The sequence below is a fragment of the Enoplosus armatus genome, chromosome 24 (genome assembly GCF_043641665.1).
Source record: "Enoplosus armatus isolate fEnoArm2 chromosome 24, fEnoArm2.hap1, whole genome shotgun sequence".
In the NCBI taxonomy this organism is placed as follows: Eukaryota; Metazoa; Chordata; class Actinopteri; order Centrarchiformes; family Enoplosidae; genus Enoplosus; species Enoplosus armatus.
This window is the reverse complement of record NC_092203.1, coordinates 5,708,593-5,735,725: the sequence shown is the minus strand read 5'-3', so window position 1 is coordinate 5,735,725 and position 27,133 is coordinate 5,708,593. Positions and strand designations below refer to the sequence as shown.

General features: G+C 42.0%; 1 protein-coding gene across 7 annotated transcripts in view; it reads left to right on the top strand.

The window, feature by feature from the left end:
* LOC139306896 (muscleblind-like protein 2a) overlaps positions 1 to 26,142 on the top strand; it is a 50,686-nt gene extending 24,544 nt beyond the window's left edge. Inside the window, exons 3-10 of one of the 7 annotated variants that reach the window (XM_070930860.1) lie at positions 7,905 to 8,069; positions 8,953 to 9,156; positions 11,046 to 11,306; positions 14,495 to 14,548; positions 14,990 to 15,140; positions 16,855 to 16,890; positions 18,087 to 18,139; positions 22,254 to 22,398. In XM_070930860.1, the coding sequence (XP_070786961.1) occupies positions 7,905 to 8,069; positions 8,953 to 9,156; positions 11,046 to 11,306; positions 14,495 to 14,548; positions 14,990 to 15,140; positions 16,855 to 16,890; positions 18,087 to 18,139; positions 22,254 to 22,268 (939 nt within the window). In that variant the 3' untranslated portion in view covers positions 22,269 to 22,398. Of the gene's footprint in view, positions 1 to 7,904; positions 8,070 to 8,952; positions 9,157 to 11,045; positions 11,307 to 14,494; positions 14,549 to 14,989; positions 15,141 to 16,854; positions 16,891 to 18,044; positions 18,140 to 22,253 lie in introns of all 7 variants that reach the window. The other 6 variants (XM_070930858.1, XM_070930857.1, XM_070930861.1 and 3 more) reach the window with 6 other exon arrangements.
* The last annotated feature ends 991 nt before the right edge of the window (positions 26,143 to 27,133 follow it).

Here is a 27,133-nt window from a genome sequence, read left to right as displayed (position 1 = left end):
TCGGATAAACGGGGAGGGAGAAGACTTTGTTGTAGTTTCTCTGTAGGACACAGCCATCCAAAGATTTACTGTACCAGCCAAATCACTAGAAACAAAACCTGTGGGTATTTTACTGTAAGTCTCTCCCTTTGAGGAATTTGTTGTGTTTTTTCAGCTTCACTCTCATTTCACAGCCCATTTTTCTGACCTTTGGGGGGCCTCCACAGCCTTGACGGTGCGTTCAGCCGTCACAAGTAGCCACTTTCTGTCTTGTGCTGACCCTACATCTTTTAAGCTCCTCCCTGATTGTTTTTTTTTCTGCATTGTAGTCAGCCAATACTGCCAGCCACGCTGCCATTGATTACGTCACTGAACGCTGCGTTAGCATCAGAAAGACATCATGAGGGCTCCGATATGTAAAAAGCCTAAAGGAGGATAAAGCCTCCCCAGCTTCTCTGTGCTGCTGGAGGAAAGGGGGGCTTAATGGAGAAACGCATGCACACACACACATCCCAGATTCCCAAGATTCTGCACTAATTCATCGATATTGTTTCTGGGTTTGAAGTGTTGATGGGGGAAAGAAAAGCAATGGCTCATTTCGAGTGTATCCATCTTGGATAAGCACTAGATCCCTTATTAAGGGCGATTGGATCCACAGGAATGTAATCTAGTCGCCTTTACGAGGACATTTACAGCTCCTCTGTCGGCTGCAGTCTATAGGCGGCCACTCTCTGTCTCCAGCAGGCCCGAGGATAGAGCGCCCATTGAGGGCAAAATGCAAATGTTACAGTGGTGAAAGGGGGGGGGCACAACTGAAGCGCTATTCTGCAGAGGGGGTGGAAGACTGGCCCTCTGTGTCTGTGCCACCCACAGACACACAACAGTCATCACTCTGACCATTCAGCCGGGCTGATGAAGGAGGCGGGGGGTCGGAGAAAGGGTTTCTGCCACTGATGAAGATGGCAGCATAAAGCCCAGGCAGGGGACGCTAATGCCAGTTCTTCATGGACCATTTGGGCCAGTTTTCCCTGTAAATGTGTTATAATCTGGGGGGCTACCTATCTTTCTCAGGGCTAGTTCTAAGAGTTGTTGCAGTTAAATATTGGCTCTTGTTTTAATGTATTGCTGTAATTGCAGTAGTATTTATCATAGGAATAATGCTTTTGATTTTGCCTTCTGTCAGATTGCTCATGCTTTAAAGGAAATATCACAGCCTGAATCATGCTCTCACAGGGTACACGAGACATACTCCCTGTCCGTCTGTGTCTGGTTAACATTATTAACATATTCATTCTTAAAATGTCGTCTGCGGAAAGTGGAAAAACAACCAGACATCCAGACATTGAAAACATTATTAGAGGGAACAGAATTACTACAAGGAAGTGGGTCACAGGCAGTTCACAATGTATATGGTCAGAGGATGAATGTTTTCCCTGAAAGTGTTTTTCTGCAGTCTGCTTAGCCCTGTTGTAGCACGATGGTTATGTTGTGTTTGGGCAGGAGAAATGTTGGAAATGTTGTACCCTCCTCAGCACTCTGTCAGTGTTTGGGTGAATTGGGCTTTTTGTGTTTTTTGTTCTCATGACAGTGTGTTTACTGTGGTAAAGGTTTGCCTTGTTTTTTCTCTCCCCCTCTCTCTTTGCTAAAGGTTTGTCAGCTGAACATTGTGTGCCCATGTCTGATTTGGAGCGTGATCAGTGGAATACTGAAAAAAATTAGTTTTCTTTCTTTTTGATGCCACTCATTACAACAAGGATAAACAGTTTAGGGTTACAAAATAGCATATTTTCATTAAAGATTCATTTGGTTTTTTTTAATTAATCTATTACAAATATCAGAAAACAGAGAAAAATGCCCATCAAAATGTTTCTTCAAATTGCTCGTTTTAGCTGACCAACACCTCAAATTGCATATATTTTCAACTATTTTCAAATAGAGAAAAGCATCAAATCCTCACAATTGAGAGGCTGGAAACAGCCAATATATGTCATTTTTCTGCATTAATTACTCAAAAGACTGATTGATTTTGAAAAAGGTTGTTGATTATTTTCTGTCGATGGACTAATTGACTAACATTAATGGACTAACGGACATTTATCAGCAGAAAAAGGTTACATTCACATACCAGCAGTCAATATCACATGTCACTATAAAAGCCTCTGGACAGTGTTCAAGGAAAACTTTGTGCCATTGATGCCAGAATGGATTTCCAGAAGTAATTAATGGGCCCTAATTGCAAGAACTGAAAACAATTGAAGGAGCCTCAATGGATTAAGTCAGTGTAATCCTAATCTGTTTATGAAATTAGTGGCCTTCATCCCCCCTGGATCAACCCTAATATGGAACACATTTTTCTTGACATTACTACTGTATCGAAACTTGGCAAACAATAAGTGCTATCTTGTTCGCGATGGCTGTCGGGATTTCAAGAACGTGCCAGCAGTAACGTCTCTTGGATAGCGGATCTATTTCAAGGGAAAACAACCGATAATTTATCTTTGATCTCCCCTTCATTGTTGTTCCTTTTTCATTGCGACGCAAGGAGATAATTATCCAATCTGAATCAAAGCAGCTATTAGTGTATCCCAAAGCACGGATCATAGCATTTCATACACACAAGGGCAACGGTGCAGCATATAATGAGAGGTTGCCATGTGAGCGACCCTGCTGAAAGGTATAATTTCACCGTGTAGCTATGGCTACACACCGGCGGCTGGCGCGTGAATCACAGAGGTGCCTTGGTGCTTTCAAAGATCCTTTTCATAGACGGCTGCTCGGAGGCAATGCCCGCGATGAATGGATTTCTGCTCTGCTCCGAGTGGGTGGCTTAGACAGAAGACACAGTGTGTGTGTCTCTCTGTGTGGGTGTGTGTGTGTGTTTGCGTGTGTCTGCCGCCCTCTCAAAAAGATAAAGGTCTGAAACCAGATGATGGCACAGCATTGTCATCAGCCACGCATGCTGCTTTTCAGCACCGTCATCGTCGTGTCGGTGGACCGCCTCACTGCTTAACCCACGAGCCATAAACACTCCTCTTTTTTAGATGTGATGCAGTGCTGCCTTTCAACAAAGCTTACCTCATCCTATGTGCTTTGAATCCCTAAGTGTGGCAAACTGCAGCCTGGACCCCTCAGTGATGATCATTAGTATTAATCGCACACTCAAATGTACTGTAATTGCTATGTATAGCCATCACTACGCAGTTCTTGCAGTTGGCCTTACCATGTTTTATTAAAGCGATTACTTCTGCCATCAAGCAGATGTTAGATTTTCACCCTTACTTGGAGTTAATCAGAGAGACGTGACGTGGGTGAAAGCTTTTTAACTGCTGTGCACAGTACCAATAAATTAACACCTCCCTTAGTTTAATGAATGCATCATAATATGTGTGTGGGGGTGTGTGCGTTTTGATCAACATTGTTCCTTGTTGACAGCTGTGAATGCCTGGGTGTCTTATCCAGGATAGGATTAGCCCAAAATATAGCCTTGGACTACCTGACCTCAGTTGAAATTCCTCTAAACGAACTGATCTCCTCTTTTGTGTGCAACCTAATGTTTTAATACCCCCAAAGGATATCAGCCATTTTCATGTCCTTTAACCATATTTATAGCAAATCCATATCCTCTTCACTATTAGGCACTGAGACTTCCAGGAATCTAAGCTAGAAAAAGACACCATGAATAACACTGGATGTACAGAACGTGACACTTTTACATGTTAAAAGTAAGGCCATGTTCACACCGACATTAGCACTGAGTCTAAAAATGAATTGCAAGTGAAGGGCTTACTCTTAACCTCACAATATTTAAGAGGAATAAAATGATTGTCACAATAATAACCTTCCAAAGTTGTAAAGTTCTGTTTCATAGTATTACAAAGCGCTGTTTAGTGTTTCCTTGTCTGATCTGGCATCTTCAAACTCATCTATCACTCAAACCGGACATCCTGGATCATATTTCACCTTTTCATCTGTGTCTGCAGCAACTGTGGATCTATTAAGAAAACTGGGTGTTTCAAGATGGCGTCCATTCATTCCAATAATAGTTGCAGTGCTGATTGTGGAAGTTTGGTAACAAAATACCCCAGCCAATATAGATCCTTGTGTTGTTTTAACGCAGTGCTATTTACAGCCTGAACGCCCGCTAACCTTTGACGCATTAACTCTCTTATTTCCACAGTAACCTTTCTCCCCCAATTCACTGGGTTATACCCAGATAAATCAAAAATGATAGCTGCAACATCAATACTAACTTTAATGTTTGGCAGTTGCAACAAACAAGACGAAACACTAAGTAGGATGTCATCATTCCTGCCTTAAACAGCATTGTAGATATGTGGATATGGGTGGAGATGGATATTCTTCTTCATCAGTCCGCACATTCAATAATTTACTGCAAATAATGAATGTTTACGTAATTGAATGCTGCACTGAATTCTTTTCACCGTCTTTTCTAAATAGTGTTGGAAATTCCATTACCATGACAGCCCTAGCCAAGGTACTTAATTTATTTGCTTTCTCCACCTCCAAACTAGACAAAAAGGAAGACAGAAGAAAAATCAAACCTAATTTATGCAAAGACCAAGCACAATGCCGTGATAGATCATGAATGCATCAGTGAGAAAGGGCTCTCAAACAAAGTTTGACAGGATGAAAGGAGACGGTTTTACGAGTCCAAGGCCTGCACTTAGTGCGACAGCACTTGTACGTAATGAAACACTCTCCCAAGTAGCTTCGCCACCATTTACCTCATCACTTTAAATGGGAAATAATGATGAGCATTTGCGAAAAGCATGTGTCACTCACAGGCTATAGATGAACTGAATGTGCAGCAAAATGGGAGTTAATGGCTTCACCGTAAGTCCACATAACTGAAAGGGAGTGGTGGTGTGTGTTTGCATGTGTTGTGTGCACGCGGCTTTATTTGTGTCCGTCTGTGATCTCTGTAGGGTGCGATGGTGATGCTGTGCTTCCCTGCAGACTCAGTTTTGGGATGCCGTCCAGAGCTCAGCTTCAGCACCAGCTCCCTCTCTCACACACACACACACAGAGTCACACCCGCCCACATAGTTTCTCCTGCACACACACATGCACTGTTACACCTGCCTACGCATTCTCTCTCGTGGATGCAGATACACAAGACACACACATTCAGAACGAGCACACACTCCTTTTCCCAGTCTCGGTGGTGGTGCATAAGGCTCCAATTAGTTCGGACACCTCTGAGGTTTTTGGTTGTGGGGTTCAGCGCTAAAGTTATTCCTCTGGTCTGGACAGGGCTTAACAGAACTGTGTGTTTGTATGCAGCAGTGTGTTTATCTGTGTGCTTGTATGCCTGTGCCGGTGGGTGTGTGGGCGGCGCTTGTTGTGATCGTGTGATTTAGTATGCATATGTGTGGGCAGGTGTGATTTTGTGCATGTGAACTGTGGAGGAGGGAGGAGTATCAGTGGCTCGCCGCAGCTTTAACACCTGGGTGTGGAGGTCACTCCCATCTGACTCATGACTGTCATCGTCGCAGAGCTGCCCCGGGGTCTCTGTGAACCTGTTGTCTGACAGGCAAAACCTTAATTCAGATCTTTGTGCGTTTATTAACATGAAAATAAAAATGACAAAGAAGCCCATAATGTCGACAGACTTAATATTCTCTGTGGCAGCTTGAAATCAGTGGAAAGCAAAGTAATTGTAACAATACCAACAGTGTGTTTGATGCTCTGTGGGGTGTCTTTAATATCTGTCAGGAAGAAAAGGATAGCCAGGTTTTTATTAGTTTTTCCTTTGATGAGACTTGAAGATTACTGGTTATTTACACTGGGAGCCAGGCTTCTACCGTGAGCTGTGCTTGATTAAAAGTTCCTCTCTGTTTGACTGCATATCTAATGTAGAAAAGCAAAGCTCTGTGTGGCTATATAGCCTTGAACAGGTAGAGTCGCTACTTCAAATCCCTGCAGCATGGTGAGTGACACTCTGGGCTTTCAAGTCTTTGTGGTAACAGAAACAATCCATATTGTGCTTTTATTCATTTGCATCAAGACCCATGGGATGTGTTCCAGTTATGCACTTAGAATAGTATAAGAATAATGTATTATTTTATTGATTTTTTTTCTCTTGCTCTTTCCAGATCTCAGGCTCACAAAACCAAATATCACATTTCTTTACCATAACCATCCATATCAATAGTGTGTGTTTTCTAAACATATTTACACAGAATAAAAACACATACAAAGAAACAAAAGTAGCATGGAGATGATGTCCAAGGGCCACGTACAGGTATTGGTATTTTGGTGTTTTCAGATGCTAAAATTAGCTAATACAGCATAACTGGGCAAGGCAACATTATCTGTATAGCCCCTGTCAAATACAGGCAATTCAAAGTGTTTTATATAAGACAAAGAAATGCATTAGAACAACATTAAAAAAGAAAAACAAAATGTGAGAAAATAAATTTGTCAAAGCAAAACGCACAGGTGTAATTAATAACATTAACAATGGCTCTGTTCCATCATGTTTCCCAGTAAGCCATGCCAGTCAGACAGCATGCACAATACCAGGACCTTGGAACTGACACATCTAAATGAATGCAGCCATTATTGAAGTTATTAATTCCAGCTCTGCTTTTCCTGTTATGACAGGAAAATAGTTCTTTCAAACACGACAGTCATGTCAGGATAGTGATACATTATCAATATATCCTCTCTACTTCATCGCCAGTTTCTCAAATCAGTGACTCTCTCTGGCCACTTGTTATTTTGTATGTTTGATTCAGGACTTAAATTGGTGTTTGAGTACAGCACTTGAGTAATTAAACTGAGTCATAGCTCATCACCGTGTGGACACTACGCAGAGCTGTCATATTTCCTTATGAGAGGAAATTAGAGAAATGATTGTGCGGCTGTTGTGACTCGTTCACGTCATGGAGTAAAGGGTGTGTTTGGACCTCTGATTCTAATTTAGCTTCACTTCCCTCTGCCCTCCTTCACATTCACCAAGACGTGCCATGTCATGTCCTCTCCTTGTGTCTTCTTGGCCTCTTCCCTGTTAACTCCTCTTTCTACCCTTCACTATACTCTGCCCACATCTTTTCCACCACCACCACCTTTTCCTCACCTTTACTTTCCATCTTCCCCACCATCTCTTTTCCCACTACTGTATTCTACCCTTCACTATGTTGCTCCCTCCTGACCTCTCTCCTCTCTTCCACCCACTCTGCTCGCAATAAGCACTGCAATGAGGATCCATATTGGATTATTGTGTTTGCCATTAGCCTCTGGGTTGACAGTGTAATTGCCTTCATCCACCAGGGTCTCTCTGTAAGCCTGACCCTGCCAACCCTGCATTTACATTTCCACCGAGAATACTGGATGACCTGTCTGTCAAAAAGCTACAGAGATTTAGTCATGATGGCTAGATAGCTGGAATCAGAACTAGAGCCCTAGTCTTTGTTTGCAGATCCTCATTTCCGTGTCTGCACTCAATACTGGCTAGTCCTTGTGTCCAGGGTGCAGGCAGGACCAAGACCTGCCAGGGTTAACAAGCTAGCAAGTCAGAAACTGGTAATCATCTTTCATAACAATGTTTCTACTCAGAGCCGAGAGCTACCTGCTACCCCCACCGGATAAGCACAAACATTCCTCAATGCATAGCTCTCACTATTGAAAACAATGTTTCACACTCTCCAAGTATGAATATGTATGCTGCCTTCAAGCACTTGATGTTTTGGAGTCTGTGTCAAAACCAATGCCCACATTTCTGCCACGTCCTCAGGCAGACACACAACCTGTTCATCGTCAGGTTTATTATCAAAAGATAGCTGCTTTTCACTTCATTCTGTTGATCAGAGACTTGAAGTTTTCAAACTGTTAATGACCTTGTTTCTCTCTCTCTCTCTCTCTCTCTCTCTCTCTTCCATCTACTTTGTTTTCCCGCTCAGGGCCGTTGCACGCGAGAGAACTGCAAATACCTCCACCCACCTGCTCACCTGAAGACCCAGTTGGAGATCAACGGGCGAAATAACCTGATCCAGCAGAAGACAGCAGCCGCCATGTTGGCTCAACAGATGCAGTTCATGATCCCCGGCACCACCATGCAACCTGTGGTCAGTGTTGACCGCTGTGGGAATTTACAGCATCATTTATATAATTGATTTACTTAGAAAGTTGGTGCAAAATGTTGCCTACATTATTTTGACCTGTATGCCAATATATGGTCTTCATGGTCACCAGCTTTATCTTATCTTATTGATACAGCCTGGTTTTTAGATACTTAACTATTATCCTTCCTCTCAGATTACCCTGTGTGCAGATCACATGTCAGACTAGAAAGATCATGAACTTGTTCTCACAGTAGTTATGCCCTTGAGCAAAGCACAAAACTCAACCCAACCACTCTCTGTGAGTTGCTCTGCAGTCAGCACTAGACTGTGGTTGCACTGGGCAGCTGCCAGGTGCGAACATGTTCAGCTGCATCAATGTAAAAGGCTGGGTGTAGCTGAAAAAGAACATGCTTGCTCAGCAAAATCTTCTCAGGATATATAGAGGTTAAAAAAAACTCAAACTCTTCTCTTGTTTCTACCCCCCCCCCCCTTCCCCTCCTCCTCCTCCCCTCGCCTCCACTCTCTCCACTTTTTCTCTGAAACCTATTCTTCTCTGTTCCCCTGGCTCTCTCTCTACCTGTCACCCCCTCTCCCCAACTCACCTCTCATCTTTCTCACCCACCACTCTGCACAGCTGCGCCTCTGTTCATTTGTCTCTTGTGCCTCTTTCCTCTAACTTCTCTTCTCTTTCACCCATCACTTCCTCTCTACATCCATCATTTTACATTTTTGCCATTCAACCATTTCTTTCGTCCCCGTCTAGCATTTTAATAAACAATTACAAAAATAGCTAAAACAAGAAAAGAAAAGAGGACAGAATATCTTCAAGAGCAGTCACGACAACAAAGACATAATATTCAAATAAGTGTTTTCTCTCCATCTACAGCAGACGTTTCCAGTCAGCCAGGGCCTGGGCTCCAGCGCAGGTTTGAGCTACACACCCTACCTGACTCCCATGTCCCACAGCATGGGCCTGGTACCCACAGACATCCTGCCCAGCACCCCCGTTATCGTCCCCGGCAGCCCGCCCGTCTCCATGACCGGCGGCTCCTCCTCCAACCAGAAACTGCTGCGTACCGACAAGCTGGAGGTGACCCACCCAATCACATCCTCCCTCTCTCACACAAGACGCACATGACAGCTAATCATAGCTAATGTTGTCTTTGAGGTCATGAAGTATAATTATGGTCACATCTTACTGTGATTATGGATGTGAAAGAGATGCAATAGTTACGTGGTGCTAATAAGTATCATTTATGGCTTCAGAGCATTTACAGGCCGACCTCTAGGTATTATGGTGTTGATATAATAATCACAAATACATGTGTAACGTCTGAAAAGATTCTCTACATACTGTGCAGCGAGTACAGGAAAGAAAACACTATGAAGTACCGACTACATCCTTGGTTATCACAGAAGTTGGCAACAAATAAAATACAGCGATATGGGAATTCTTAGCAGCGTTAAAAAACACATCTTTAACCTTTGAATTAACTTTTTGAATGCTACTACTTGTTGTATATACTGCCTAAGACCTTTTGCCCTTTCAGCAATCTGTTTCATCGTAACTTAAATAAATACATTTTGAAGTTGCCTTTGAATAAACCCAAATAAACAAATCAGGTTTGTAAAAAGTCAGATTTTTACAGAAACTGAAATTGTTTCACTGTATTCAAATAATGAAATCTCACATCATGCAACATATTGTGTCACAATTTCAAAGGCCTGGTGAAAACTGCAGTAATTGTTTTTACCACCAAGTACCAACAAAACAACACTATCAGGCTCTTTACCTCTGCATTGTCCTCGAGTACAAGTTAAGGAACATCTGATTGTATTACCCCCTTCTGAAATGATTAAGGCTTTTATCAGAAACATGATTTGAAAAAAGAAGAGATAGTGTGAGATGAGAGTGATTTCAATTGGAATTTGCTCAACACAAACTGGTACTTGCTAGACGGCCACAGTTAGACTGGGAACATTACAACAACTTCAGCCATCTCCATCTGCCCCCTGGCAAACAGCTCTGAATGAGAATAGCTCGGTGATTGTGAAAGAGTGCATAAAGGGGAGGTTTTTTTTTCCACTACATTTATAAAGATAAACAATAATCTCCCTAAGACCTGGAGGTGATGCGTAGGTGTGTGCCTGTATGTGTTTTTCTCCAGGAGTGCTATCACTTAGCAACTGAATGAAGTTGGCTCTAATGAAACAGTATCCCTCTGAGACACTCCCACACAAAGCCAGCATGTGTGTGGACACGTGTGTGTGTGTGTGTGTGTGTGTGTGTGTGTGTGTGTACACTCTGTATGTCTCAGTCCCAGAGCACAAGTCAAAAGCAGATCCCCCTGTGATTATGATCAGGCCTCTGAACAGTTGAACACTGACTGGTTCAGTGATTCTGCAATCATTTGGGTTTTGCACACATTGCAGTGTAGTTACATGGTGTTAAGGCCTTTTCACACCAAGTCCAAAACTAATTTATCATCTGTATTAAAAATAAAAGGTTGGTGCAAGTCTGGTGCAGCAGAATACCTTTGAACACTCCACCTCCTGTGCTGTGGGTTAGACGAAGAACAGCATACCCTTCATATGTTTGTACTGTTTTTCTTTCCTGCTTCTGCCTGCTTTCAATATCATGTAGTATCTTTTAACATCTTTTTATTTGTTTTTTGTACTAAAATGTGGTACTTGGTGTAAAAAGGCCTTAAGGCTTGTTGTCCCTACCATGCCGTATTTGAATATGTATCAAGATTCTCATTTTCAAAACAGTCTGACAACAAAATGTCAAATACTATAAAGATTTTGATGCCTGAGTTACTAATGTTTCCCAAAATGTACTGAAACTGAAAGTATTCACAGTTTGTGTGTGTGTCTGTGTGTATTTCTTTGTTTTCTCCTTTTGCATGCATACGTGTGTGTGTGTGTGTGTGTGTGTGTCTATCTGTGTGTTCGCCCACCCGACTCTCCTGCTCCCAGGTTTGCCGCGAGTTCCAGCGGGGCAACTGCGCTCGTGGGGAGACGGATTGCCGCTTTGCCCACCCGAGCGACAGCCCCATGATCGACACCAGCGACAACACGGTCACCGTCTGCATGGACTACATCAAGAGCCGCTGCTCCCGCGAGAAGTGCAAGTACTTCCACCCCCCGGCCCACCTGCAGGCCAAGATTAAGGCCGCCCAACACCAGGCCAACCAGACAGCTGTGGCCGCGCAAGCCGCCGCCACAGCTGCAGCCATGGTGAGAGCACAGCACCACAGCCTACCTACTGTAACCCGTGCCTATACAGTGGTAGAGCAGGAGACACACATACTTGTCCTTGTAGTAAGTAAACAAATCTCTCAAGGCTTGTTTAGAGAAATTATAAAGCAAGAGCTTGTAAGGATGGATGGGACAATTAGACTATTTTATAACACTTTACACTCTTTACAATAAGAGCTGTCATTATAATATCCAGGGAGGCTTTTATATGGTACCAAATAAACAAGTTATTATTGTAGGTTTTATGGTTGTTGAAGAGCAAGTAAACCCAATATATTCAGTATTATTCACATTCATATTAGCACAGGGGTTCTGGTTCAAAGCTGCTGTGCCTAGGTACTGCTACCTGAAACACAGGTTGTTTCAATTGCAGAGAGATTGTTGTAATATCCAGGAAAACAGACTGTAACTGATCGAACACAGCCCAACACTTTCTATGATACACTTTGTGCCAATTAAAATACACGTAACCACACAGGCTCAGGGAATACATGTGACGTTATTACAAATCATCTTGGCTTACACATGCTGCTGATGATGACACCCACAGTAACATAAAATGTGGAGCACTGCTTTATTACTGTATAAAACATACCTACCTCTGCTGGTTCATTCTAGTGGACTCCAGTGTACAATTCACTAACAATAGTCATCCCGAAGTGAGGCCGTTGTATACAATAAACAGGGTTTAGTGAGACCTAAACGCATCAGTATAATGCCGCAAGAACAATCTGTTATTATCTCACTGCAGTCTGCTTTTATTTTCCAATGCCCTTGGTTCATACAGAGACAATGTGCTGGCTCACCCCCCACCCCATCCCACCTCCCCCCTGCTCTCAATGATAAGTGCGGCTCTCTGCAGATCAGTGCAAATTGAATCAGGGAGGGATGAGGCTGTAGCCTCACGGGTGGGGGTTTACCCTCCTCTGCCTTTAGTTGGAAAAATCCCCCAACAGGCGGAGGAAGAGACAGCAAGATAGACAGAAATGCAGGCAGACAGGCAGTTGGAAGAGTTTGGCAGTGTGTCTTGGCTGTGCCCCACCCTCCCCCAGGCTCTGAGTGGCTTCTTTTGAATGGTTCTTTGGCTGCTGCACTCGCACACCTTGTACTGCGCCAGTGTGCTGACTGACTTCTTTCCTCCATGGCATGGGCATGCTTTACGCGATGCACATACCTCTCTCATTGGCTGGCTCCATTGCTGCTTGTTCTCCCTGTCCTTCCTCCATTAAGTCCACAGTGTGGACGATAAGGCGACCGTGACTTCAGGTTAGTTTGGTTTGTGCACACTGTAGAAGCTGCATGAAAGCAACGAGGAATTGAAACACGCTTAAAGAAAAGAGAGCTACAACCTGATATTGACCTGTCAGCGCTGTTTTCTGTACACCAAATAGCTTAGCTCAACAACGTCCCCATCAGGTACACAATACTTCGTCAAACCAGAAGATTTAGTGTAGCTTGCTAGTGCATTTTCCTTACAATCCTGTGTTCCTCACATGCCCCAGTTTATCAACTTTATGACCCAATTCCCAATTCACCATCAGCAGTTACAAGCTGTGCTAGAGGTGAGCAGGGTTAACCTAAGGACAATGAGTTGTTTAGTCAGCACCTTTAATCCAATTTTCTTTTAGCCTTTAGCCTAAGCACTTATATTGAAGCAGAGACCCATAAAACCTATACTGCTGCACTGCTGCAAATAGGTAATATCATTATCCATAATTCACTTTTTTTAAAAATCCAAAGCAAATAGGCTAAAGTGTACTGTAGATAAGGTTACACATTAACTAATGCAGTTACAGTAAGACGATCCTATTATCGAGATTATGTTGTTTTACTGTGCCACATTATGTGTTGCTTGCCATGCTGTGACCTTCTCCCTCATTGCAAGTCGAATGCGGTCATCTTTTGCTTTTCATGTCACTTTGATAGACCATCTTCCATTCGAACTAACCACAGTGTTGAAGTCTGTTAACACTACAGTGCATCAGCAATGAGTTGTCGCTCTTTAATAGGGTACACAGTATATTGTTATATACTATTAGAAAATCCACATACATGAAGCAAGAGGCTTGTGCATGGACCCCTTAAGTGCTGTGCTCATCACATCCATGTCATCTTTTTTTCCCTCTCAGCAGTGACATCAAATGTAAGGACGTTTTTTAATAAATTAACAAAAGCAATAACTTAAATTAAAACAATTTATTATTACCTCGTTAGGTTGGCTTCATACTAATATTAGACACACTAGGCTTTAAGATATTTGTTGTATCCAGGAGGAATGTAAGAATAAACAGAGCTCCACATTCTGTGATTGAACTTTGCCTCACATTGTGTCACCTCCCCAAGTTCATCAGTCACACTAACAAGCCACATGCGCTCATGATGCAGATTTAGTTTGAGGATTTGTCTCTTATCTCAAGCACTAGACCTGAATCGACGACTTATTGTTGCTGCCGCACAGGGTGACAGCACTTCAACACCATCTTGCTAGTAATACTGTTTACCTGTAGTTTAAAACCTGCCTACAATCCAGTTGTGATGGCAGAGTTCAATAATTTGAGGGGCTTTGACTAGAGCTCACTCACATCCCAATCTGTTGTGGGTGTTTTAGATGTTTCTCAGGCCCAAAACCGCCTCCCATCATCAAATAGAGTACTCCAGGAGCACTGTAATTATTGTGTGTGTAGGACTGTAGAGAGCCTGTGTTCAGATCTCACATAAAGTGTCAGTCCAGTATTTATAGTCTGAATCAGTTGTGTTTACTGCATTTTCTTCTTGCGTAGATAAAAAAAAAGGTTGATTTACTTGTTCAGAAATAGTTGACGTTACTACTAAATGCTTTCCCAGTAGTTTTGAAGTACATCATAGAATCTTGCTTTTTTAACCAAAGGTTATTGTAGATGCTTTTTTTTTGCTTTGGTACTAATTCAAAAAGTAGCAATGTTTCTTTAAAGTAAACAAAACAATTTTTTGTTTATGTGCATGCCTATTGTTTTGTATGTGGTATACTTGCATTCAGATTATTTTTGTTTTTGTTTTTTTCCTTCTCACCTATCCACAATGCAATGCTGTCCCCCATGACGCACCTCTGCTTGCTGTTACCTGTATGTTAATACGCTTGAATCCCATTGGCCCACTGCCATCATGTGCTCGCTGCCTGCTAATTAAAGACTCAGTCGACTGCCAAAGCAATGAAGCGACCCCTCGAGGCAACTGTAGACCTGGTACTTTGACCTTTCACCTTTTGCTTTGCATGTAGCTTCTTTAATTGTACTGTAGCCACTCACAAAATTTAAGTTGGCTCTTTTGTTTTTTGTGAAACCCTGTAAGAGACTTTTAAAGTATACATTTGTATCATTTATAAGCACCAGTGGCAATTCTAGTTTGTACTGTACATTTATTAAAATGAACAACTACAATGTAATGTTAAATTCCAGTTATCACACTGTTTTCTTTAATGTGTTGTTGATTGCCTTGCTATGGTGTAGTTTCTCATTGTCCTTGTGATAGTTACAGCAAGTTTCCATTTTTGCCTTGTTGTGCTGTGCATAGACAAATAACAGAATTGCAAATATCAGTGTTGACTTGCGTAAGTATACAGTTCAAATCTACTGTGCTTCTGTTGTGTGCGTGTGTGTGTGCGTGTGTGTGTTTTGGGTGGATAGGCGTTCCCCCACGGCGTCCTCCAGCCCCTACCAAAGAGACAAGCGCTTGAGAAGAGCAACGGAGCCAGCTCCCTGTTCAACCCCAGTGTTTTGCACTACCAGCAGGCGCTGGCCAACGCACAGCTCCAGCAGCCCCATTTCTTTCCCACAGGTAAGAGCTCCCAGTCGACACACACATGCAAATAGAAGCACTCAGGTATGCAGAGCATGCAAGCACACACAGCACATACAGTCACTGAATGTGCCCAGCTAACCTTCTACCCACCATGCTAAAGTGAGGGCACCTCTCATGACCAGTCACGTCTGTTTACACCTGTATTTCCTTTTGTGATGGTGTGTGCTAATGTTTCAGCTATTCACGGTGCTGTCCCTTAACTTTGATCTAGTGCCTGCCAATATAAACATGTACCTGCTGCCAAGTCGGAGGGCAACGCAGGCTTTAATCAGAGCAATAAAAGTTATGATATATTACCACTTTACTAACGCCCAAGCATACAAAAGAGCAAAACAAGCCCAGTTGTTTCCAACACAAAGGCTCTGTAATTGTGTTTAGAAAAACTATCAGCCTTTTAAAGGAAGTAATAACTTTGACAACAATATTGAAAAAACTAATTTCAATTTCAAATTTCCCCAACTTAATTCAAGTCTGCTCCTTTATTCCTCTTCAGTTCTCTCTCTGTCTGCTCCTCTCATAGAAGCTAACAGTAGCTTAAACCCCCTGAGGTCACCCGCTAAATGAGTTAACTGCAGTTAATATGCTAGCCTGTAGCCTGTAGCCACACTGAGTCATGAGGATGAGCCTCCCATCCCTCACTCTTCTTTCTACCTGCTCTTTTTGTTTTCCGTGTGGTGTGAGACACCTGACAGCCCCGCACCCCCCCTCCCTCTGTATCTGTGTGTGGGAAGTAGCCCTGGGTTAAAGTCGTGTTTATAAATTCAAAACAGTTACACAGTCACAGGAGATATTTGAAGTGTACTGTAATATTAATAGTTATCTGAATGGTTCTGATGCAGTAAACCTATCGTCATTTTATCCAAACCTGGATGGACGCCTGTGCACATCATTGTACTGACACTGCATGCTGTTCGGCTCTATTACCTCTTTAGTTTTAGTCTCTCTAGTATTTAGTCTTCTTCTTCTAGAAATTACTTATTTAGATTTTATTTGATTATTTCTCCTCTAAGTTTTTATAAAATATATATACACTTGTATATATATAAATATAGATAGTTGCAGCTATTTAATTGGGGTAAATTAAATATATAAAGAGTCTTCTTTTTTAGATTTAATCAAATGTGGAAAGATGAGCATGGCTGCTTGTGGATCAGCAGAAAAATCTCTATAAACAGCTGGATATCAGACATAAGCACGGTCAAGTCAAGTCAATTTTATTGATATATCCCGTTATCACAAATTTGTGACAGTGGGCTCTACAAGCTGTACAACAAATGACACCCTCTGTCCTTAAATCTGAGATACGGAAAATAAAACTCCAGCAAATAAAAAAGGACAAACAGTGTGACAATTATAAAAAAATAAAGTACAGAAATATAATATTGTGTAAGTGTGATCCTGATTCTTCACATCTGCAAACAATAACTAATAAACATATTAAACCAGCTTTGCAAAATGCTGAACTTGGCCACAGCTTCATGTCCTTCCTCTGCTTGCTACTGTTAACTGCAATCATAACTGGGTGACAGCACCACTGTAGCAGTAGCATCTGAGCTGAGTGAAGTCTTCAAGCTTTTTTTTTTGTCTTGTCTAACCTTGTTGTTCTCCTCCCTCAATTAACCCATTTATTTCCTCCTCTCTCTCCCTCCCTCTCTCTCCCTCTCTGTCTCTCTCTGCATGAACACAACAGGGTCAGTCTTGTGCATGACTCCTGCTAGCAGTCTTGGTAGGTCCTGACCTTCCCTTTGCTCTCACACACACTGTTTGATATATATATATATACACACACGAGTGGGGGGAGGTCGGAGTGGGATGAGTGGGCAATAACTGCAGCCCTTGCAGGTGAGACAAAAGGTCATCGCCTCATCGCATCACCTGTTGTGGCGGTGATGAAACTTTTTTAAATGTGCTCTAGGAAATGTTCAAACTGTCCACTTCTTTAGGCTGATATGAAACATATGTCCATTTTGTATCACTTGAAAGAGTTGTGACTCTCAGTTCTTGTTTCTTCACTGACTTTCTCGCTAATGACTTGTTTAAGATTAGAAATGGTAGTGTATAAAATACTGCAGAACCGATCTGTTCTTAAGCTGTAGGATAGCGACTTGTCTGTTTGCTGTGCTGTGTTGATCAGGAAATTTAAATCAGTTTCCCAGAGAAATTATTTCAGCCACATAACTGGAGCATTTGTCTCCGCTAAAAGGGGATGGGAATTACAAAAAGTCCCAGTCGGCTAACCAGCAGGTCCTGCATTAGTAAATGGAAAAATGATTACTAGGAATAATTAATTTTTTTATCATAACAATGCAACATTGCATGTTTTTGGCATTGCGCAATGAAGTAGCAACCTGGGTTTTTCCCGCATCTTCCTGCTGTTCAACTTGTCAGCCCTTATGGATTTAAAAAATAAAATTCCCATCCCTGCTGCCAACAATGTCATTGATTCATTGTAATTAGTGTCTTGTGCCTCTCAAATTTCTCTGGGAAAAACAGCAAACTGATTTTCCGTATAAATTTCCTTATTTGTGATTGTAATCAGCTTCTCTCCTCTTGTTTTTTTTGTTTTGTTTGTTATTTTTTTCTCCCATGCTCTCTTTTTTCTTTCTTTCTGTCCTCCTTTGCTTTGCATTGTGAATGGTTGCATGCCATCTGCCGGTGTAACCCTAACGATGGCTTGCTGGCTCTCTGTAACATCTGCCACCACCACCACCACCACCACCATCAACAACAACAACAACAAACGATACCGTCGACACACACACATCACAACGGTTGCCATGGTTACCATAATGCTCCACCTACCTGTCCATTGCTACCACCTCCTTCCCTCTCCCCCCATTCCTCCTCCTCCCTCTCCCTTTTCCCACCCTCAAAACAAAGTCCCAATGATGTACAGTGCTACGCCTGCTACTGTCTCTGCAGCAACAACTCCTGCCACAAGTGTCCCCTACGCAGCAACAGCACCAGCCAATCAGGTTTGCTCCTTTTAAAGCTTTCTTTCATCAGTCCCTGGAGCTCTGAATAAGTACTGCCTTATAATAACGAGCTGCAATAACCTGCAGCTGAGCCTGAGCCCACGCCCAGCCCTTCCCCATCCATCCATCTGCCTGCACTGGGTGAGCTCACAGTGGCATGAGAGCCTGTGAGTGGGTCTATTCTAGAGAATCTAAAGCAGAGGGGCTACCTGAGCGAGCCGGTGCCAGCGCACTGTATCCTATTTCTTGTAAAACGCCGTGCACAGCCCCATTAGGCACTTCAACAAGCACTTCTTCAGAGCTCCCACATTTGCAAAGTAGTAGTTGTGTTGTGTTGCACTACTTCCTGGTTTTGTTCTGCATGTTCTGTTTTAAGTTTTATTTTCCACTTTTCTTGTTGTTGTCAAATAAGCCTCTCCATCTGCAGTAGGGGGCATCATCTGTACTGCTTGTGTGCTATGCAAACACACACATTCAAGCAAATACATGCAGGCAATCTCTGCAGCACTTACAGCTGGTTACAGCCGCCACGTTGGATTTTTTTCCCTGTTTCTACTCGTCTCAGTTTCACCTTTTTACCTTTTCTCTGGTCGCGGGATTAAAGGGAGAATAAATCATGTGAGGAAACAGTTACAGGCGGCGCTTCTCAGGGTGAGACAGACACAAGAAAAATGATCACAGAAGTCTGTCTAAAAATGGCCTCTGATCGGCGGCTCTCCTGTTGCTGTGTGTCAGCAGGAGCCAGGGAAGCAGGGCCAGGTTTGAATGCCAGAGTGACGCATGTGTGCCCCATTTTAAACCTGGAAATTTCAGCACAATGCTGGCACTCTGGCCTGACGCAGCTGGCAATCATTTACTGGTACTTCAGTATAGTGGTGCCTTGAGGTCACATAGATGAAAAGTGTTCCACATGTAGAACTGTCCCTTAGTACCTGTTTAATCGAAGTGCAAATAAACGTATAATGTAACTTTAAACACATTATTATTGTTAGTACTGACCAGTACTAGTAGTAGGGACAATATCCTAACTTTCCATCTCTTTTTGTACCACTTCTTCTCACTAATCGTTCTTGTTTTCTTTGGTCTTGCTGCCTTAATGTACAGAGAAAACATATAAATACCAATTTAAGTTAGAGAATAAAGATCAGTTATTTTTAAATAAAACAATTTTAGAAAAATTAAGTCTCTAAAATCAGTTCCTATATCCCATCTGGAATGAAAAAAATGAGAATGGAAGCTCTCAGTGTAAACAATAAAATCACAGATTAATTAAAAAAAAAAAAAGTAATATCTCTGAGTTGCCCCATCCATCATTAACCAAGGATCCGGCCCCCAGTACCTTGTGCTTTATTGCCCCTCATAGGCCAGCAGTGTGTGCACTTCCTGTGAGTCACCGTCTCTTCCTGTAATTGGCATGCAGCAGCAGTAGCAGCAGGAAGCAGAGCTGCTCTTTAAAGATGCATGTGGGACAAGGAGCCGGAGAAACACTGACGTCAGCCAGCACTGTCTGTCTCCTTCTGTCCCCCTCTGTTTCTCTCCCACTCCCTCCACTCCTCCCCGCCCTGCATAAAGATCCCTCCAGCTAGGACACAGTTAACACTTATAATCACCAGCTGTATACTGCATACAGTACACGTTTCGTTTACTACAGTCACCCCCATGGTATGGTTTTTCAGACATAAACACCAGATTATGATAAAAAAAAATATTAGGGGCACCTGCTGCCGACGTCACTGAAAAACAACCTGTCAGTCCTGAACTGTGAGCTGCAAATCCTGAGTTTGTACCAATGCTAGCTGCTTAGCATCAGCCATTAGCATCTCCTTATTTGTTATGTGGCTTTCTATACCTATATCCTGGGCCAAGACAATCTGGACAGAACTTAGTGAGGAGAATTAAATGATCGTGTACCTTCCTTCTGTCTCGAGCTAAAAGAACTAAACATTGCAAGATGAATGTGCTGATTACCTCAGATGTAAATAAAACAAGATAAATAGTGAGTAATATTCATGCATACAGGGACAGGATGTTGCAGACATGTTGAGAGGTTCAGAGTCTGGTCAACTCGTGACCCTCTGGACTGTCATTGTGACATGACAAGCAGTAACCAATCACATCATTCCATGTTCCAGCTTATATTAACCATGTGCTAACAGTGCTGGGGTCTCTGGTAACGTCACTGCTCTTGCTGGAGATTGTGATGTTGCAGTGCCCCCTGCTGTCTGAATATGGCATTACATCACATCCTGTACTTCACAGGCTGTGTGTGATCCCTCTGGCTGCTGAGCTGATGGGAAGATAACTTGTTGAAATTAAATAGAATTAGAGATTGTTACATTGAGCAGCTCTCCGGCTAGAGGACCAGGGTTCAATCTCTCACTTCCCTGTGGAGGGAACCTGTCATTCTTATTCTTACGTTTATGCAAATGAACAGACTGGGTCACTAAGATCCAATGCAATTAGAATAATAATCTACATCAGTTCAAACCTCCACCATGATTATATAACACACACAAATCTAAGACAGTAGGACCTGCAAACAATCCTTTGTGTTTGTTTTTACCCACTTGCAGTATCAGACGGGTGGGGTGCACCATCCTATCTGGCTGATCCCACCCATCTGGCACCCAATAATGTTTTCCTCTTTCCATACTGCGCTATGGAGCAGGCTCTCCTCTCAGCCCGTGCACATCACACGCTCTCCACCTGCGGTGACCTGCTGTGATGTGTGATGTGACCAGTGGCTTCTGTCCTCTGCTGGCTGTCTATTGTCTATTAACAAGCACCATGCGGCTTTGTTTTGTGTTGGCTCACTGCCAGTGGCGACCACATGATGGCAGCCAGCAGCTCTTCTACCTGTCTTCCCTGTCTAGAGACAATATCTCCCTCTTTCTCTCTTTGTCATGTGTTGAGTCCGTCTTTAGCTCCTAAAGAGAGAATACATGCAGAGGTGACCCGACCTGGGTCAAATGCTATTTGCAAGTAATTAGAAGCTTTTGCTCTTATCTGCATGAAACACCAGGCAGGTGGGGTAACCACAACTCAACAACTAAGACGGACAAGTCCTATTCATTGACAAATATATATCTGTGATTGTCTCAACATTCTTGTTGTGGTACACGCCACCCACCTGATGCCGAAACGTCTCAGAATGCTTCAACAAAGTACAAACAGGGCCGTGCACAGAGTCGTCCGATCACCTCTATAGGCAGAAGTCTTTATACTTGTTCCAAATCAAGAGGTGTTGGTGGTGAGAAGCCGTCATAGCCTCCCACTGTCTTCTCTCTCCAAAAACTCTGTCTTTTGCACCTCTTCGTAGTCTCAACGCAGCATATTGTATAAATGGTACACACTTTGTTATGTGAAGAATGAAAAAAGAGAACTTAAAGGCGTTTTCAAACCTGCGTTATGACTCTGGTTCATTTTTTTCCCTCTTGGTACGATTCGTTTGGGCAGATCTGAACACAGCAGTCATACTCGGGTGCCCAAAACAACCGCACCAAGATCCTTTAGAGGAAGTGGTTTCTGTCCGGTTACAAAATAATTCTGAAGTGGTTTGTTTGTGGTGGGAACATGATTTGACCTCGATCTGACCCAAGTTTGAGCTAAATGTCTCCTGTAGCCACTTGTGAAATAGCTGCTAGCAGCCAGCGGGAGAATTAATTGAGGTCTGACCTGGACTGTCAACAAAGTACGTTGCCTTGTTGATATTTGGACAGACCTTCTTCCTGTGTTTACTTTCTCGCTCCCGCCCCAGACACACGTAACCAATCAGCAGAGTGAACGTTGTCTTGTGGTTCGATGATCCAAAAAGCACTTTGTTTGAAGCACACTGAGACCTTAAGTAGGCAAGAAAAAAGGCACATACTGTTTGACCCAGATCTGAAGGAGACACCAAGCACAATAAAAGCATCAATTCTATGTACTTATGTTGTTACATATATTCTGATGTTTATATCATCAAAATCAGTTGAAGTGTCACTGTCACACACTCTGTACTGAGCCATGGCAATACAGATTATGTACACAGTGTATTACTTTACATTATACACTCTCTTACAGGGAAACTAAAGGTTTTGTTCTCTCCTTCCTTTTCTCTCTGTCTCTCCTCCAGATAATCCTGAAGTAGGCATCAGGAAGGGAATGGAGTGTCACGAAGCTGCACTAGGAAACCCAAAACAGCCCCTGTGTAAATACTACCTTACCTCTCCCATAGAGGTCCAGCAACCTGCATGCTAAGAGTGTAACACTTCAATTTAACCGTAAGAACTGCAGTGCCGGTGTAACACACACACACACACAAAAAAAAAATATATATATACTGTATGTATTGCTAGAAAAAAAACTATTAACATGAAAAAGTCAAAAATATTCTTATGTATAGTACCACATACATAGCAGACACACTATAGAGGTCATTTTAACAACTGTTCACCCAAAGTACCGTGGATCCCCTCTCTTTCATATTTATTCTAAAAACCGCTGCACAATGTTCATCCCTTTGGTTAGTAAAAAAAAAAAAAAAAAGATGATTGATTTGCACTATAAGAGAAATATAGTGCTTAATGATGAAGTGGAAAACAGGAAGAGTCACAGAAAAACCCGTGCACAACCACACCGACGCACTCTGTGCTTTCAAGAGGGGTTTTTCGTCTCGCCGACTTTGCTTTCCTCTCCACAAAGTTGAATGTCCTCGGGGCAGACAGGCTCATGTTTTCTTAATGTGACTGTCCCTGCGAGCTGTGACCCTCACCTGCCCCAGATGCCATGATGAAGCCCCCCCCCCCCCGCCAACTTTTCATCTCCGGAAACATCTTGCCAAAGTCGCGGCTTGGTAGAGGTCGGTGGAATCAACCTGCCGGAAAACAGAGCCACATGTTAACACCCTGATAAATTCTTTTTCTTTCTTTTGCCATTGCGAAAGCTGCTCAGAACGCACCCTTTATTTGTTTCGGTGCTGGGTTCAGTTCTTTGTTCGGGAGGTGTGGCGGGATAGATTGTGCACGGAGTTTTGCATGTAGTCGGGACTGGGGAAGACAGTGCCCAGTGTTGACAGAAGATAGTCGTGGCCATTACCGAAAAGCCTAAAGGCTCGGGTCTGTGCCAAGGGCTCAACAAAGCTTGAGGGTTTCGTTCCAGACATACCAAGCCTTGTGTGTGTGTGTGTATGTGTGTTCGTATCTGGAGACGGATGGTCTGCCGGCAGACTGGGACTTGAAGCGAGGTCTAGCGGGTGATGACAACACCGGGCCTGGTAGGAGAGGATTTTGGGGGGTGGGTGAGGGACTTAAGTGCTAAGACTAAACAAAAAAAAAAAACGGTGCATTTGACGATGCTCGTCAAGCAAAAGATGACTTGAACTTCGACTGGAGGGCTATCTGTGACCGTCGGTTGTCCTGTCCAACCCTACTATCACCGATAATCCTGTTCCATTTTAGAAAACTGTAGAAGTGCCTAAAAAATGCTCATCAACAACACATGCATCCAGAGTGTATCACTAAATGTCACAGACACGACACACTGGCCGTCAGAAGCTACATGGACCTTTTCGGGAAAGACATCACATTTTGCGTTACTGGAAACGTTTTTCCAGTAACCGTTCATTAACATCACAAGTGACTTTATCGAAAAACAAAAGAAGTTAAAAGAAACGACAAATCAAAAATAGCTTTGTAGAATGTTTGGTGACTTTCATGGTGTACCATCGTTTCTTACCATGGTTTGAGTAGTTTACATGAGGAACGTGAGTGAGAAAAAACATGTATTGTAAACTGTGTAATGTATGTAAAGTGTCTCTTATTTTGAGAGTTTATATTCATGGTTCTAGAAATGTATTCAAAGTTATTTAAAATTTGTGTTGTGTCTATTATCAAGGTATGTTTGACACTCCCCAAACCCTCCACCATCTCCACCTTCACCCAGAACAATCATTTGTCTTGCAGATCATAAATTGTTTATTATTTCAGACCAACCCTCTCTTTATTTTTTTTTTGCTTTTTATGAATAGCGTGTTTTAACTCATGATACTAAATCTAATTTCCCATTTTTTCAAAAATTCTGATGTAATTTCATGGTGCTTGATTAACATTGACAATCCACAATCATACCTTGGGACAAGAGCGCTCCACTCTGGTTTCACACTTGGGTTTCATTCACTCTGATTGTCTTCACATGCATTATGATTTGTATGTAAAATTTGTGGAAGGTGGTAAAAGTTCTATTTTGTTGTAATTTATCTTATGTTACTCTTGGTCAAAATTTTAGTCAAAAACAATGTTGTTAACTATTCTATTTTGAAATGAATGTAATTTATTGAGCTGTGCTACATTCTGCACGGTTGGTCATTTCAAGGTCTAACCTGTCAGGTCAGCGAATGAGAAGTCGCACACGTCTGTGGGGTGGGGTTTTAAAAGTCAGCCCACCAATAGGAAGCTACTGGATCTTTCTTGCCTTCTCATTGATAAAAAGATCACGGTGTTGCAGTAATGAGCATAGTTATAGAGTTGCTTGTGTTGTTGGAAAAAAAAATGTTTATTGTATAGATGACATTTTACCAAAAAAAAGAGAAGAAAATTTCAAAAAAGATGTACTTTTCACTCTAGTATAATAGTATTTCATAACAATATTAAGTTGTTGCTGTGGCAACCAAATGTTGCAATTACTAAAGTTCGGTATTTTTGTAAATTACATTGTTAAGTTGATTTTCTGTTTCTTTTTTGCTAGAACACTGTACACAAGGTAGATTGTAAAGAAGATATGAACATTTCTTATCCTTCACTGAGATTATGACAATGACCTAATATTTTCATTAGCAAATAACAGCCTCTATAGTGCTGTGACTGTAACACTTAAATAGATTTAAAGTCATCAATGTTACATAGATTATATATAAATATATATATATAAGAACTAAATAATCTATAAATTAATAAGATGTACAACTCTTCCCCTGACAAAGGACCTTTAGGTTCCACACTGAGACATTTTATTCGAGGCGTATGTATCACTAGAGTTAAGGATTGCACTTTTCATATTGTTTAAGGATGTGATCTGTTTTTCATTTCCTTTCCAGGGTTTAGAGGTTTCTGCCCCCTGCTAGTACAGTAAATCTGCTGATCAATCAGAAGCAGATACTACCGGCGAATAACTTTAATTCAACATGTTGCATGAGGAAACACTATTTTCTTTTCTTACTAAATGATAACGTACTGAATGTTTCTAGTGGAAAAAAAAAGTCTGTACACAAAATATCCTCATTTGGTGACCCCGCAATGCCCTTGTGTATGGATCCTCTTGAGATGTAATGTTTTTTTTGAAATGTGTTGGCAATGATTGACTGATGGTAAAAAGAAAAAAATGTAAGCACTTTCTGAGCAGTTGGTCAACTGAGCAGACTCAGCTTATCCAAACACTTTGCCTTATCTTGAGTCCATCGTGCTTAAGGTTTTATGTTTTTAAGAGCTCTTAAATTTAATTAAAGAGACTTGAACGGGTCTCTCATCTCAAATCCCTTTTCAGTTTCATTTCAAATATGTATCTTTATATGGAAAATCATTTTTTTAAGTTTTTAATGTGCGCTTCACAAGGCCAAAAGGGGGGGACTGCAACAGAGTGAACAGTCACTGATCTTTACTCTGGTCTCCTGAACCTGTAGTGACATCTTTGTTGTCCCATTGCCTTACAATGGAACTGTTTGGAGCTTGTTATTTCCAGCTTTAGCCAGCAGAGGGCGCCACACTGGAGACTGCAGGTCATATGAGTTGTGACTGCATGTGCCATCATTGTTGCAGTGTACCCCACCAACAAAGTAATAACAGAAAGATAAATTGACAAGAAGACCCTCATCAGATTTATAGTTTCAATGTAATCATTTTTAAATGTATTCTTTTTGCATATATTTTGTGCTATTTTATGTTTCTATAGTCAAATGTTTCTTTGGTTCCAGCAAGATAGTGTAAAATCTATTGAAAGAAAGAAATAAAGAAAATCAAATCAAAATCAAAGGATTTATTGTTTTTGTCTGGATCTCTTCTTTGTGTCATGTAACGGTCCTGAGAGAAGAATCTCCATTTTACTGAAACATGCATTAGACTCATTTCAGTGACCCCAGTAAGGCATGTACTGTACTGTAGACCAGTAAGGCTGAACGCCCTTTGACTGAGATGTCTGTTGTCCCTTTCAACGACCCCTGTCGGTCCCTGAAGTCCACTTTGTGAACCACTGACATAAAAGTAAACAAACAAATTAGAACAGCACTGAAGGTTGTGGCAGCTTTTAGGTTCCACAAATACACAAAGGCAAGATGTTAACTTGCTGCTCTCACTGAAGTAGGTCTGAGCCGGCCAGAGTTGCATCTTTTCCCCAGATGAGAAACATAATGATGAGGCCTCGGACTGGGACAAGCTTACTCTTATTTGTTGTTTTCTATGTCATTTCCTGTTACTGCAGTGGAGCGTTTTCTGAAGGTAAGAAAAATCTTATGAGGGGTCATTAATACCACTATTGTACAGGCTGTAGTTGTTAAAAAATGTATTGCTACATACATATTACAAAAAAATATTACATTTGATAACAATCAGAACACCAGATACCAACTTAAAGGGGAGCACCCTGCTGGAGTGGACATTCCTACGTTTTTGTGCCTAAACCTAAACCAAACTTAGAAATGACATTTATTTGCAACAGACATTTATGGAGGGCACTGAGCAACACAGGTGTCAGATCAGAAAACGCATATATTGTTGAACTCTGGAGTTGTAACGGCTTTGTCTTTCCAGACTGGTATCTTAATTGATCCATGTTTTGTTTTTTATTTTGATCCAAAAATGAGGGCAAATGGCAGTTTGCTTACAATAAAAAAGCTCCTATGACAGCATACCAAAAACAAGAGGGTTTAATACCACAATTTCCCTCTCCCATCTTTGTCACTAACATCCCCGTCTTCCTCTCCTCCTCCCACTGGTTCTCTCTTGTGGCACTAATCACCCCCTATAT